This window comes from Plodia interpunctella, chromosome 5 (assembly GCF_027563975.2).
Source record: "Plodia interpunctella isolate USDA-ARS_2022_Savannah chromosome 5, ilPloInte3.2, whole genome shotgun sequence".
Taxonomy (NCBI): Eukaryota; Metazoa; Arthropoda; class Insecta; order Lepidoptera; family Pyralidae; genus Plodia; species Plodia interpunctella.
Genome location: NC_071298.1, coordinates 4,690,567 through 4,706,001, shown reverse-complemented (window position 1 = coordinate 4,706,001; position 15,435 = coordinate 4,690,567). Strand labels below are relative to the sequence as shown.

The 15,435-nt window shown below is 33.8% G+C and overlaps 3 protein-coding genes across 5 annotated transcripts in view; 2 read left to right on the top strand and 1 right to left on the bottom strand.

Moving 5' to 3' along the window:
• The first annotated feature begins 1,483 nt into the window (after nucleotides 1-1,483).
• On the top strand, nucleotides 1,484-7,352 carry LOC128670413 (TAR DNA-binding protein 43-like). Of its 3 annotated transcripts, none has more exons than XR_008404759.2 (3): nucleotides 1,484-4,748; nucleotides 6,068-6,172; nucleotides 6,687-7,352. XR_008404759.2 is itself a non-coding variant. In XM_053746052.2 (3 exons), the coding sequence occupies exon 1, from the start codon at nucleotides 3,398-3,400 to the stop codon at nucleotides 4,745-4,747; it is 1,350 nt and encodes a 449-aa protein (XP_053602027.1). In that variant the 5' UTR covers nucleotides 1,484-3,397; the 3' UTR covers nucleotide 4,748; nucleotides 5,916-5,951; nucleotides 6,068-7,352. The 3 variants fall into 3 exon arrangements, 2 of the variants coding, with proteins under 2 accessions (XP_053602027.1, XP_053602026.1); XM_053746052.2 differs by adding an exon at nucleotides 5,916-5,951 and having other exon boundaries at nucleotides 6,068-7,352; XM_053746051.2 differs by having other exon boundaries at nucleotides 6,068-7,352.
• A 199-nt stretch (nucleotides 7,353-7,551) lies between these two features.
• LOC128670412 (E3 ubiquitin-protein ligase RNF168-like) lies at nucleotides 7,552-13,262 on the bottom strand. The gene is made up of 7 exons (XM_053746050.1): nucleotides 12,896-13,262; nucleotides 12,219-12,348; nucleotides 11,875-12,111; nucleotides 11,451-11,646; nucleotides 10,942-11,171; nucleotides 10,526-10,718; nucleotides 7,552-10,226 (listed from the first exon to the last, which is right to left on the bottom strand). Exons 1-7 carry the CDS (start codon nucleotides 13,236-13,238, stop codon nucleotides 9,642-9,644), a joined length of 1,914 nt encoding a protein of 637 aa, XP_053602025.1. The 5' UTR covers nucleotides 13,239-13,262; the 3' UTR covers nucleotides 7,552-9,641.
• A 569-nt stretch (nucleotides 13,263-13,831) lies between these two features.
• The window catches only part of hyd (hyperplastic discs), a 30,028-nt gene continuing 28,424 nt past the window's right edge, over nucleotides 13,832-15,435 (top strand). The window contains exon 1 of the mRNA XM_053744837.2: nucleotides 13,832-14,087. Within this exon, the coding sequence (XP_053600812.1) occupies nucleotides 14,026-14,087 (62 nt within the window). The 5' untranslated portion in view covers nucleotides 13,832-14,025. The remainder of the gene's footprint in view (nucleotides 14,088-15,435) is intronic.

The window sequence follows — 15,435 nt, the reverse complement described above, 5'->3', positions numbered from 1 at the left end:
TTTGCAGTGATAGAGGAATATTTATTCAATCTGACTTTTAAGTACCTACCTACTTAGGCATCTGTCAATCTGAAATGATAAAATTGATCGATTGTACTTTATTATTTAGATTTTCGATGCTTACTTGTAAGTACATGTAAAAACTAAGGAAGTAGTTTTTTCATACTTATATAAGTCTTCCTCTAAATAAGTACGTTCGGCATCTCGTCGTTTCGCAAACGTGCAAAGATGCGTTCTGGGAATTCATTTTGTACTCACCTAACAAAACCAAACCAGTCACCGAAGAAAACAAGTAAAAATGGTCATCGTAAGGAAAAGGTAATCTGCAGTTCAGTGGCCTATGGTTCGACCCGGGCACTCGACACTTGACGGTGACGGCGAAATTCCACGTTCTAACAACGCGAACAGAATAATAAGCGTTTGCAAAGTGCAATGAGACGTGCGTGAATGGGACCGCAGAAAGCGGATTTTTGATGACAATATTGCACCCAAGTGTTTCCCTTGTTCATTTATTAACTTTCCGTGGAGCAGCCGTCCATGGCTGTAGTTGTGGCTAGCCTTGAGCTCACTTCCTGCCAGTGCGCCTGCACTCGGCTTCAGTGAAGGGGACCACTCGCCTGCCAGCCTTTGTTCCAGCTAAATGTTGCAAAACTGGTCTTTGACCTTTTACATTCCAAATATAAGTAAGTCCTTTCAGTTACAATTTACGATAAAGAATTTAAAAAAAGAGACATTTGACATGCTTACTTGGATAAACTAATGACAATGAGGCTTTTTTGATTTAGATAATAAGTTAGTAGGTACACAGTAACTGTTACTAGTTATTCTCAAGACCCTGGCTGGGCTAATAACTCATGACAATTAAATTGAAATAAACTTAGCTTGATGTTTCATTTTCTGCTATTTAGTAAAAAGTCGACATTAGCAGTAGTTACCCAAACGTAGACGGTAACATCAACAAGCATTATGTAAACATATGTAACAATTTTTCGAGGAGCTCAACCGGTTTGAAGTTGGTTTGAAAGTTCAGCTTTTGATATTTCAAACGAGACTATAGGTACAACCTATTCCGAGTTTGCATCTATGTTAATTAAGTACGTACTTTTAGTTTAGCAATTAGGTTTAGTAACTTGTTAGGTATATAAAATCCTATGGGTAAAATTATCTCCACCATTATTTCTTTTATCTATGATCTCCACAATTTACGTTGAAGTTATGGAAAAGGTAAGAACTTATAATGTAGAATCAATTTAAGATTGTGAGAGACTGGTGCAAGGATGTTACGAATGTCATATTTTCGATATTCGCGAATGCGAATGAGAATGCGAATGTTGGTAATGCGAATGTGTGAATGTGCGAATGCGAATGTTCAGGTAATTTATTAAAATAAGAAATAAAACTAAGTACGTTATATTTATTAATAATTATATTAATTTGTAATAAAGTACTCAAGTTTAGTATATTCAAATTTTAATAGTGGCAAATTATATTTAATAAAAAGTAATTTGGCAGCCTTTTCTCCTATGAGACGACATGTCTATGCCATGCTAGAAGTGAGCGGAGACTTCACGCTCACTCTAGCATGTACCGACTTGCACAGATTCGCATTCGCAAAACATTTGCATCGTTTGATGCGAATGCATATGTTGATGCGAATCTTTAAAATGATGTGCTAATATTATAAATGCGAAAGTTTGTGAGGATGTACGTGTGTATGTTTGTTACTCTTTCACGCATTATCTATTGGACTAATTGTTATGAAATTTGGTACACGGGTAGAATATAACCGGGATTAATACATAAGGTACTATTTATCCCGAAATTCCCATGGGAGCGAAGCCCTGTGGCACAGATACTTTCTGAATATACTTCGACTTGACTAACAAAACTGATTCAAGGTTTAGAAATGTGCTAGTAGAACTAAGAGTAGTTAGGTACGGGTTGGAAAAATGGCTAATAAAATAAAATAGGTACCTACTTAGGTACCTATTTCGTTTTAATTTATTAGCCGTTCTATGGTAAAAGTCAACATTCAAGGTAAACAAGTTGGTGGATCTAGTGGCTGGTGTCATCCGGTTCACCCACCCAGATTCACTCTTATTAAATCAATGACCAAGAAAGACTCGAAAAAGTAGGTAGTACCTTTGTAACCACTTACATGTAAATATAGAATAGAATTTATTTTATAATTTACTAGGTTCCGGCTTCCCTCGAGTAAAAACATGAAAATCTGTGCAGTAGTTTTTGAGTTTATCGCGAACAGATAGACAGACGCGGCGGAGGACTTTGTTTTGTAAGTTTTGTAATATGTATGTAGAAGTGGTAGAAATAGTGTAGGGGCTAGTTAAAGGCACGAAAGAGAAAACAACAATGGATATGTCATAAGGAAATGTTGAACGTTTGAATTGAACACCATCAAACGAAGAAATTTTCTTCGCTTGATGATGTTCAACGTTGATGTCAAACGTTCAACTGAAAATTAAGAAGAAATTCTTAATTTTCAGAAGAATTTCTATTGAATGTGTGCGTTTTGCGACACCTTTACTGTAGTAAATTTTCCTTATGACGTTTGTGTTTCCACTGTGTTTTCTCTATTTTTCTTCGGTCACGTTATGTGTAACACGAATTATAGAATTTTGCACATCCGTAAGAAGAATTTAAGAAACCTGCACGACTGGTTCAGTCGCAGTGCACCTCGCTGTTTCGTGCGCGGCAGCTTCAAATGTACCTCTAAATAGTAATCTATCTATGTTCAAAAGCGAAAATCGCCATGATGCTGTGCTGTCCTTGGAGTAGGTATGGCAAAGTCTAAGCATAGTGTAATAAGCATGGAATTATTAGATTAATTATGGAATACTCCCTATTAGTAGGTACTCAGGCACTTCGCTGTTTCGTGCGCGGCAGCTTCAAATGTACCTCTAAATAGTAATCTATCTATGTTCAAAAGCGAAAATCGCCATGATACTGTGCTGTCCTTGGAGTAGGTATGGCAAAGTCTAAGCATAGTGTAATAAGCATGGAATTATTAGATTAATTATGGAATACTCCCTATTAGTATTATTGCGCATTTATCCCGCCAGAGTACAGCACTGTATGTTAGGTACACAAAAGCTTTGCCGCCTTTTGCTATGTCGATTAAAATGTTTATTTTGGAGTACTTTATTAATCCTTTCATTATGTAAGCATTCGTTTGTGAAAATATACAACAATGCTTAGAACCTTTTGCCTTCCAATATTGATAAACTAAACAAAAAAAAACACTATGGTCGATCGGACGGCCATTTTATATAATAAATGTCACTGTCAAACATTACACGAATACGATCAATTTTTGTATTGCATTGTAGGTATTCTGTATATTTTCCTTTGATTTTTATCGTGACGACGAATTACCAGAATGTGTGCTAAGTCAAACAATTTTAATGAAGATTTATTTGATTACATTAGAGTAAGTGAAGATGAGGACGACTCCAATGCCGTAGAAATCCCATGCGAAATGGACGGAACATTGTTGTTGTCGACACTCGTTGCTCAGTTTCCTGGAGCATGTGGTTTAAAATATCGGCATCCCGATAGTAAATCTGTACGTGGTATTCGTCTCAGCGATGGTAAACTACATCCCCCCACAGATGTTGGTTGGGGAAAGCATCTATATATTTGCGTATTTCCTAAAGAAAATAAACGTAAAATGGAGGACGTGCCGCCGGAAAATTCTGCTGCTAAAACAAAACGATTGGAAAAAAAACTTACTTGTTCAGATTTAATATGCCTAGGACTACCTTGGAAATCAACTGAAGAGTCAATAAAACAATATTTTGAGAAATTTGGAGAAGTAGTTATGGTCCAACTAAAAAGAGATAAGAACGGATCTTTCAAAGGTTTTGGTTTTATTCGTTTCGCAACATATGCTTCGCAGATGAGAGCACTTGCGCAGCGCCATAATATTGATGGTAGATGGGTAGATGTTCGAATACCCAACTCCAAGGAAGGAGTAGTACCTCAAATGCCTTGCAAAGTATTTGTGGGCAGATGTACTGAAGACATGACCGCAGATGATCTTCGTGAGTATTTTTCAAAGTTTGGAGAGGTTACAGATGTTTTCGTACCTCGACCTTTCCGTGCTTTTGGGTTTGTCACTTTTTTGGACCCTGAAGTTGCACAGAGTCTCTGTGGTGAAGACCATGTCATTAAAGGGGCATCTGTGTCTGTATCAAGCGCTGCACCAAAGATAAAGGGTAAAAGTAACCCAAACTGGAAAGATGATTCTTATAGCAACAACAACTGGGATGGTAACCGATCTGGGCCATCTTCAGGTCCTAACAATAATGGAGGAAACAGTAATATTGATTCTTTGAATATGCAAAATTTAGGTATCAATCCCAATGGTGGCCCACCTGCTAATTTCAATTTGCCTATAAGTCTTGTTGCTGCTGCTTTGAATCAAGCTGGATGGGGTGGTTTCTTGGGTGGTCCTGGCAATAATGGTCCTAATAATTGGCAAGGCGGTCCACCACAGGGCAGTGGCGGAAGTTCAGGCAAAAACTGGAATGGTAATCAGAATTGGAGCCAAAATGGGCCACCTCCTTCTTGGAATCAAGGCAGTGGGAATGGCCAAGGTTGGAATGGTGGTAAAAATGGTAATTGGAATCAGGGGAATTGGTCAAATAACAGCCAAGGAGGGGGTTGGAATGGAAGTGGAGGCAGTTCTGGATCTGGTAGTGGATGGAACAACAAACCACAAACATGAGGTGAGCTGTTGCTTCAGACGGTCATAACAGGAATGTTTGTGTGAAACCTTTAGAATAGTCATATTTTGAATGTATAAGGATCTTTATTAAATGTTTAAGTATGATTTGCTATGTAAGGAGTTAAATAGGCATGACATTTCTTTAAAAGTTATATTTCAACATCTTAAAAGTATTTGAGATTTTATAATAATTTTATTCACATAAAACAAAATATGGGTTTTTAAAAAATGTATGTTGTGTATCAGTATGTTTAGGTTGGTAAACATAGGCTACCTTTACCTTTTCATTCACTGATAATTGATATATGTATGGAAAAGTTGTTGTATTGTATACTTCCATAAGAAGTTTTACCCATGACTGATTTTATGTGGAAATGCAAGCTTTATAATATCACTTGTTCATTGGTGATGAAATGTAAAAATAAAATAATAACTAGAACAAATTAAATATGTTTGCTAATGGTATGTTTAGCACACAAACTTTTATTAGTCAAATGTAAACAACTATACTTCACAATGTGTGTTGCTGGTAATTTCTACACACAAAGATTTTCTCAGATTAAAAAATGATTAATATTTTTACTTATACTTATTTAGTTACATTTTAAAATATTTTATCATATATTAAGATTTAAAAAACAATTGCTTAACTTGCAATTGCTAAAACAACCACTTAAAAACCATTAGAATAACATGTCATATATGGGTATTGATATCTATGAATTTTCTTTTATTGGACTTTAGTAGCAGTGTGTATATTTTGTGATTGGTGTGTTGAAGGTCTTTTAGTCTAATAATAAAGAAGTATGTACTGAGATGGATGTTTTAATTTGGTTTTGTGGGAGGTACATTACTGGATATATACTATGATGTGTGGTATGTCCAATGCCAGGCTACATAAACCAGTTCATGAATTATCAGCGAGAAATATAATAGAAACATTGGTATGAATGCATTTCAAGCAAGAAGAAGAAGCATGCATTGTGGCGTACCTACTGTGTGTGTCAACAGACATGTGCCTGCAGTGTTTCTTGATAAGAATTAATGCTGTGACCCTGAGACTAAACAGCATTATAAGGGTGAGTGAGGTTAGCATTGACATGAACTGTGTGGTTAAAAGTAATGAACGAGTATCTTATTTTCCAATTTTTGTTTCTTTTTTGTGCAGTTGCAAGTGGCGAAATAGTCAAGAATGTGGTAAGAGGTGTGTATAAAGTTACTGTATATGTGTGATAAATCAAGGATTTTTATTAGTTTAAGTGCATTAAATAATTATTCTAACTTGCATAAACTTTTTTTATAGTAATTTTACATTTGCAGGAATTTAGTCATGAAATTCGGGAACAATATTACAGGATACTGTTAATTGTACCTACAAGCCTACAATATACATCCATAACAACAGCAGCTTATAGCAGGTGAAAGGTGAATAAATTGTCGACATTTTGAATTTTTGACTACGTTTTGGAAAGAGAACAAACTTTGTTATGGCTAAACGAGATTAAACTATATCGGATCTGAAATAATGATATACGTACATAGCACTTTATTTTTTTGCAACCAAAAAGGCACAATAAACATTAAACTGAACCGCCTATTCCTTTTTTATCGTAATGTAACTAAGTATTAATATTATTTATAAGCAAACATCATTTAATTTCGAATAGTGGATCCATATCGGATAGTATTTCTTTTGAGGCAGAGTAAAATATGTGTCATTCATTGTCTGATTCTGGTGTTAAACGTATTGTTAATTTTATAAATTATACGTGTTATGTACAGCCAACAGCACATCAAATTACCGTGCATGAAGCACTATGGCTGGCGGCGCGGTAATAGCGGAGTTTGCAATGAATTTGGGAAGGTTGATGTACTGTTGGCTGTACATTGTGTTTTGTTCTGTGTATTTTATATTCCGCGCACTTTTGCTTTTTTTCAGAAAGTTTGAAGAAACGAGAAAAGGCGAAGGTGAAAATTCGCCGTTGTTATCGGCGTCACGGCGAATGAGAATATGAGAATCTGGGCTTTGATAAAAAAAAACAATTTTTTCCTTTTCTGTGCCATATCTATCTTTGGAGGGCATCTAGGTCTCTCAGTACTTCATCTTATTGCAGTTTTATTTTCGCAGTGGAAAGCGTGCTGGGCCTGGAACCTCATGCGAAAATAAAACTGCAATACATCTCCCAGGGGAATCTGACGACATGGAGCTAGGAATAACACTGGAACTCGCACTCCCAAGATCTTTTTGTTTGATTCAAAGAACATGTAGTTACATATATTGCGATCTAGAGTCACCAATGGCCCGTCCCACGAAATACAATATTTTTTATTTTCCGTCTGTCCTTTTACTTATGTATTACAGGCATGCAATACAATAAGATAAAATATATTACATCCTGTAATACATAGATGTATTTTACCGCACAAGGAGAAGTCGAGCACCAGATAAAAGAGAGCAATCCTATGTACTTTGAATATCAAATAGGTTTGTTTTAGCAGTGCGTTAGCCAGTATATATTCAGATAGAATGATAACCTGCCTGTGACAGAATAATATATGCACGTTTTATATAAAGCATTTGTGAATATTAAATATTGTATTTATTTTTAACTAGTTTAATTTTCAATATCTATTATTACCCTGAGAAATATCGGATTACACAATATAGACTCATAGTTTATCTAATGCTATACATGTATACTTCGAGAGCACCCTATAATAATAGGTACAAGATATATAACTTAAAAAAATATCGTCCAACAACCTAATAACTAGTAGAAGTAAGATAATGAAATGAAATAAACTTATTTTGCAAAACATTTATCTTTTACACATTCGTAGTTTAGATCTGAAATAATTTACATCAGTAAACTTAAATACATCTACTATTGTCGACTAATCGAGAAATATAATACAGTAATTTATATGCTTATGTATTCAGCATGATGCACAAGTCCAATTGCAAATCAATTTAAAATATTAACAATCTGCATTTGTTTCACAAATGCAAAATCATTGGGGAATAAATAATTGACGTAATGCAATTTTATCAGAATTAGGCATACTTACCATTATTATAGGATAAGAATGAATTCGAGAGCACCATATCATATCATAAATATCATTATCCAGTTAAAATTACAATACCAAATTCTTACATCACAAGATAATCACATGTTATGAGATCCATGGCAATATCATTCAAATGATTGAACCATGAAGTATTACAATTCTATGTAGATTAATTATGTACACACACATATATTTTTTCATACAATAAGTAACTACTAATAGTAACCACATATACATCTAGGATTAATTAACACTGATTTTAAAGATTTAAATTTTAGAAACTTTACCAACAAACCCTTACTACACTCAGAAAGCGGTGAGTTTTTATTTGCATATTGTTATAATTTCTAATGTGTGTAGTTACAAAAAACACATTGTCCTCATTGTTTTTATAGAAACTCAATAGGCAAATTTACCTTCGCGCTAGTATTATTTTGTAGCTCAACGAAGTGGCGAAACTAATTTTCACTATCAGTGATAAGTGAAAAAGTCATAGTTAAGTTTTCTTGAATATTCTAATTATTAGAACCAGTGTCAATTAGCTCTAAACGGAATTTTTGTTAATTAAAAAGTGAAACTCCAAGCAACTTGCTACAACGTAAGAAAGATCATGAAACCTTGTAAGCCCTCAGCTTTCAATTACATATTTTCCATTCTGAGAGTAAGGGCGCTATAGTCCAGTGTATTGTTTATGTGCAACGATCAGAGTTTCACAAACATTAAAACACTGATACAACTTTATACATAATTACGTTAGCTAAAGATCGTAACATATTGGTTTTACTAGCCAACCCAAAACGCCGGTGCCAAAGGTGGATTTACCAAAACTATATTAGCAATAGTTTCTATGAAAGTCTGACTGAAATATATATTGAAATAGCCTAAACAGATAAAGATCGTAATAGAGATTAAAAAATATATAGGGCATAAGTATATATATTAGACCCAATTTATTATTAAAATACAAGCCCTTTTCAATTTTTCACTAAGTGTTTTACGGCCGGTCCCAATAATCTATCCAGAGCAAAAGATGGAAGATGGGAAGCAGAAATTATGTTTCTTCAATCACTGAAAAAAAACTACGATACTCTAGAACGACTGTGTCGACGAGTCTGGTCAACTGAGGAGTATATTATGGCATATAAACATGCTACAATTTTGTATTCTGAATATACAATTTTAGGACACATTTTTTATTTTTAACGACCATCAATGAAAAAAATTTTGATGACAATGACGAGTATATCTAATATTAAAACTACGAATTATAATTTCAGGAAATAACATATTTTGCGTATGAAATTGGAGGATTTATTACGTATTTACAGGGACAAGCGATGTTTGATCAAAAATGGCTCAAAATTGAGCATTGAACCTATCGAGTATCGATCGATGTGGGATGACTTATGCACTTTAAATTGCACAACCCCAACATACAATTTTAAAATACCAGGTTTTATTTTAAAATACATAAAAATTAACGATAATTTTAGCCCAGAGACTACCTCGTCGGGCAATATGGTTTTATAAATGTATCAGAATATACCAAGATATATTTCAATTATATTCATATAAGAACAATCCTAGTTTTACTACATTGGATTACATTTCAGAATAATGATAGGTATACATTATCAATTACATTAATCACCAGTCTATGGTATAGGATACAATTTAAACATGCAGATTGTATTATTTCAATTACTAATAGTAATCGTAGTCCGTACAGAGTAATAAATCACACTGAAGACTACTTATGGGATACACGAATACTGTAATAATTACCAGACTAAGTATACAATGAACATTTGTACGTCACAGCTCACACTTTTAATTTCTTAGCGGGCCTGAGCGCGTAGCTGAGAGGCACCTGCCGCTTCACGGGCGGCCGCCGCAGCTGCCTCCTGCCATTCCACTCCGCGTCCACTTTTCGCGCTAACTCGAAATCATTCTTCTCTTGTTCTATAATCTTTTCGATCCTAAGTTGTTCATGCACTATGTTCTTTAAATCACAATTTTTCAATGGACTAGACAAATTCTTTACAACTAAATTTATTTTATTGTTATTTATTGACTCGGGGATTGGCGATGGACTATCAAACTGTTTTTTGGCATTGAACTTTTTGGAATCACTTCTCAAATATGGCCGTCTCTCTGAAGCTACTTTCCTTTCTTTTAATTTTGCTTTCTTAGGTGTAGTTTCGTTTTCATCTTTCGACATGCTTCCCATAGACCTTGTTCGCCTCAAATTCTTTACTGGCTTTAATTTACTGATGCCATCAACTTGAAGTCCCGACATCTTACTTCTATTAGAAGCATTCCTTTTAACGGGCAATATTGGTGCTGTGTTTGAATTGATGACTCCCGACTTCTTTATTCTTTGACGAGTTTCAACCTTTATATGATTCTGAAATGTTTATTTTTTTTTATTAATTAATTTTGTTTTATTAATTAATATTAACATTTTGTATTATTAATTAATATTTAATTGATGAGACAATAAGTAACTTTTTATCTATGCTTTGAATAAATGAAACTGTTTAGTGAGATTTACAGTATATTTTTTTAGAAAACTATACTGCAATAGGTTTAAAAAAATTCGTCATGCGAGAGTTTAATGTGTCGAATAAGCATTATTTTTCATCATATTTTCATCATACAGTTTCATAGGCTCAAATTAGTAGTTTCAAAATATTAATCACTTACCTTTGTGCATTTCAAAGCATTGAGGACTACTACAAATGCTGAAGGAAGGTTATTAGTTATTGATAGATGTCGAAGTCGGCACAACCCTTCCATGTACTGTTCCTGACTTGGTGGTGACGCTAGACCGGCCGTAGACTCCTTCTCGGCTCTCACACTAGGTATTTTCAATGGAAACCCTTTACCTAAACTGAAACTGTAAATACAATAAATATTGTTATTATGTATTTTATCTTGAAGATAACAATAAGTAAACATTTAAAATATAATTATTAATTTAAATAAAAAATAATGAAAATAATCAGGACTGGAGCGGGAATAAAAAATATACATGCACAAGTTTATAAACTTAGTTAAAAAAGCACATGTGACATATGTTGCATGTACCAATGTAAAATAATTATTTTAATAAAACCAACCTAGTCGGTGTAGATGCTTCTATTGGCTTGAAGTAACACAATTCTTGTCTCATGGAGTCCACACTTCCCGTTTCAACACTCCTGTTGCCAAAGGTTTTATGTTGAAATACTCCTGAGTTAGGTAAAGGAAGCGATACCAAAAGGGACTGCACTGTATTTTTTGATTTTGCTTTTTTGTCATCACTTTGCTCATCTTCTTTACTGTTTGAGGATATTTCTGGCTCCGTTTTCTGGTTAAAAAAGACATATTTATTCTCTAATACAGATCTTGTTGTCATCTGCTCTTTTCTAATAATGTGCTAATACACTGCTATGTCTATCTTTTAAAAATAAGATATGAATACCAAGCTATATAAATTTGTAATTGCATGTATGTGAATGAGCTACCATATTGTCGGTAAAATAACTTGCATAACATTTGTGATATGATATTGATACAGAACAAGAAAAGTCTGTGGGCAACATAAATTCCTGTCAGAAGTACTAACATATCAAAACACGCCTCTTACCTTTTCTTTAACATTGTCCCCATTTTCTTTATTCCAAATGCCAGGGCTACTTTTTATTTTTTTGTCAATAATATTTTTCATTACTTTGCCATATCTTGGAATCAGTTCAGGGGATCCTCGATTGTTATATTGTAATGAAGATTCTTTCGGAGTAGAGTTGTCAGTACTAGTGTTGTCATCAGTTAAAAGGGGATTACTGAAATAAGAGAAATACATGATCAGATATTTTTTATACGCACAATTGTTTCAAAACCATTTATGCCTTAATATCTACTTTACAAACCAGTGCTAATGCACCACTCAAACATGTGTTTACCTATTGTGTCTCTTGATTCTTCTCGATTGACAGGTTAAAACACCGAAGAAGTTTATAAAAGACATATATGCGTGACTTATATCAATAAATATGGTAATAACTACTTACTCTTTAACAATTGTCGCTTTGACTTTGGATAAATAGCCATCAATCCTGGTAGCTTTGAGTCTAGGTTTTGTTTCAGTTCCTCTCAAATTTCGCTTCTTCGGCGCTGCTTTGGATACAGGTGTTGGAGTTGTTTTACTTTTAGCTTGTTCATGTTGCATTTCTTGAGCTAGCAACTCATCCTTTTTTACTGCTTCTAAATATTTCTTGTGAGCTTCTTCCTCTTCTTGTTGAATTTTCCTAAAAATGTTATACAACAAAAATATCACTGTGGTAAAGTATTATTCCCATAATTTTACATTCTAATCAAAAGTACAGAGCATCACTCATCTTGTACACATACTTACTTTATTAATAATTCTGTTTCTTGTAGATGTTTTTCTTCAAGTTGAAGTCTTTCTGTCCTCAGTCTCCTAAGTTCATTTTCATATTCTAATCTTATTTCCCCTGGTGCACTAAGCCTTGGAACTGGTTTATCTGTAAATTTTAATATTTATATCCACACTAGTATTATAAATGCAAAAGTCTTGTCTATCACAATTTCATGGCTAAACCACTAAGCCTACTATTTTGATGTGAGCCAACTATTTTGATGTGATTTGGAATAGATATTAATTTAATGACTTGATGCTATAACATAGGCTCCTGCGGGCTACAGCTAGCATAATATAAAAACAACAAATATTAGGATTTCAATGATATTACCAATTCCAATACATTTTTTTGCATTTAATATGCAACACTTTACATAATAATATTTTTGTTTAAAGGTACTTTTACATGTACACATACCAATAGGTATATGTCGTATATGTATAGGTGAAGAGATAAAACAAATTGACAGTTGTAAGTAGCATAACAGCTGAGGGGTATTATGTAGGTACCTGCTAAGAATTGTTATATGTACAAACTTTTAGTTCGATGCTAGGTAGTAACTACATGTAGAAGATGATGAGCCACTGAGAATACTGACATTATCATTATCAGAATCAAAAATCGATGTATAGAAACAACACTACTTTACCTTCAGGCAAATTGATGTCTTCCCCTTTAGTCTTGATATCAATTTCCTTGGAAAATTTTAATTTGATGAAATCCCAAAGATCAACATTTACTAAATTCTTTTGTTTTGTTGCGTTTCGAAGCCACGATCCAATTCGTAAGCGGCAGAGAGGACAACACAAAGCATTATTTTCTACGCTACCATTAAAGCATCTTAAACAGAAATCATGATAACATGGTAATGTTACAGGTTCTACTAGAATGGAATGGCAAATCGAACAGAATACGTCTTTGAGTTCTAATTTATCCAATTTCAACAGTTTATTTTCAATTTTAGACAGCCGCTTCTTTGACTTGGCCGCCATTTTTATAGTTAGATTTTTCTGTTCTACTTTTGTCTATGATTTTGTTATTTTAAGTTGGTAACAGATTGTCTATGAATAACAGACATGCTACCACCTATTCACGGCAGATCTCTTGCCGTCTGCCGGGCAGCAAATCGGGATGAAACTAAAAAAACCTATGTACCAGTCAGAATAGATGATTTGATCTGAGCCTGATACATACATTATGAACTGCTGGAATGAAGAGGCAGAGCTTTGACACCATGAGTAATAAAGCTAGGTGTGTTTGGATTCCTAGCTAGACTAAATCGACCGCACGAGGGAAGATACAATACAGTTTGGCAAGAAACTAAAGAAAACTATTTTTTTTTTCCTACTGCAATTTTCTTAGTATTGCCAGCCAACAGGAAACATCGCCCTTATTAATACTTTTTTAACAGCCTTTACAGCAATGTTTTGCTTGCTTGACAGTTTTTTCTATTTACCAAGGACCTTAGGGACCTTCTGGTAATGCTTGAATCGTCGGCCAAACGACAAAGTGTAGGTACCGCCGTGAATGGTCTTCCTTATTGACAAGACAGGTTTACCAACCTAACAGCAATAGAAGCCATGTTGTTATTTTCCTTCTTTTTTCGTCATGTACCGACTCACATGTATTTGAGAACGAGAAACGATCGCGAAAGAAATCTCGAGAAATATGGTGGTTTTATGAGGATTTTAGGTGGTGTTCTTTTGTTCTTGCAGTTTTGTGGTGAATTAACAAATGTGTTATTTTTGAATATTGCTAGATCAGGACAAGACCTTGGAAATGTCTTCAATGCATTTTGTGGTCCAGCCTTTGCCTGGAACGGAGGATCAATTGATAGATAGGTGAGTAACACATTTTTGCCATTTACATGAATTTGATCTCCATTTTCTTGTTACAATAGACCATTATTGTATAATACTGATGATACAGGTGCAGTGGAGTCTTATACCAAATCGATGATTTCCACTGTCTAAATTGACTACATTATGGCCACGTTTCTTTGAGACTAATCATTGATAATTGTATTTTTCATTTCTTCTTGGTATCATTGGGTTTCCACTCGTATCTTAAACATGGAGTCGGATTGGACAATGGCGTAATTTTTCATATTGACACGCTGCTGTGATCAATTTGCGAACCCCGCATTTTATTTCCGATAATGATGATGAACTATAAAACTGTCATCAGCTGTGCTCACCTGTATTACTCTCCTCTTGTAAATATACTAAAGAATATTTATGTAACATAATGCCTATATCTAATATACTGTCATGTTCTTATTCATGCACTACCTGCTAATAGTTTATTGTAAGGATCGACAGTACACAGGCACAAATTTTGAATCTACCAATATTGCTTTCTGTACTGTGATTGTACTATCAATTCTCAATAAGTTCAGTGTAGGGATTACAAAACATTTAGGTCAATCTTGTAAATGAGCTTAGTGTAGTGACCCAATGATTTAACTTGGGTCTTTATTTTTCAACCAGTGTATTTATATTTACACTATGTAGCAAAAATTGTAAGGATACACTTAAGAATTATGCCAATAACTCATCAGTAACTGCAACATTTGTGATGCCCAAAAACCTTCATATTTTATAAATATAATTCAAGTCTCATAAGATTGGAGCAACTGTTTAGAAGTTATCAAAGTAACATAACATTAACCTGAAGAATGTATTTCCTATGCTTCTGGTTGTGAAACAAAGTGTATCAGCAAAGTATATATATTTTTGGTTTAGTTTATACTAACTCTAAATAAATCAAGGTTTTAAATGTGACAATTTTCAATTCAATTATTGTATCTAGTATACAATACCTTTACCCAATGATACCATTGAAACACTACTATTTTACAGGACAAAAACTATGCTGTTCTCAGTATTCCTAACTATTAGTTTAAATGTGATGTTTCAAGAAAATTGGTTAAGTAGACAAAGTGTGAAGAATTATGTTGCAATTATTAAAAATATTAAGTGTGTTGCCTGCAGCTTCACACATATTATTATTATTTTGTAAACTATCTAATTCATATAGTAGGTTTTGTTGAGTTAGTATTCCCTAACACAAATCTCGATCTTAAGTTGAGGTTAACTCAATCTGTGGCATTTGTCCATATTTATTTATTTATTTATTAAAATAAACTGAAATAAACAATAATTTTTACAAGCTAATAAAGGCTATGTT

Bases quoted from the DNA above. Each gene is read 5' to 3' on its own strand.
- LOC128670413 (XM_053746051.2), top strand. From the start codon at position 3,398: ATGTGTGCTAAGTCAAACAATTTTAATGAAGATTTATTTGATTACATT.
- LOC128670412 (XM_053746050.1), bottom strand. From the start codon at position 13,238: ATGGCGGCCAAGTCAAAGAAGCGGCTGTCTAAAATTGAAAATAAACTG. The intron at 11,647-11,874 runs GTAAGTAGTTAT...CTCTTATTTCAG, and splicing joins AAAGCGACAATTGTTAAAGA to TAATCCCCTTTTAACTGATG. The intron at 10,227-10,525 runs GTAAGTGATTAA...TAAACATTTCAG, and splicing joins ATGCTTTGAAATGCACAAAG to AATCATATAAAGGTTGAAAC.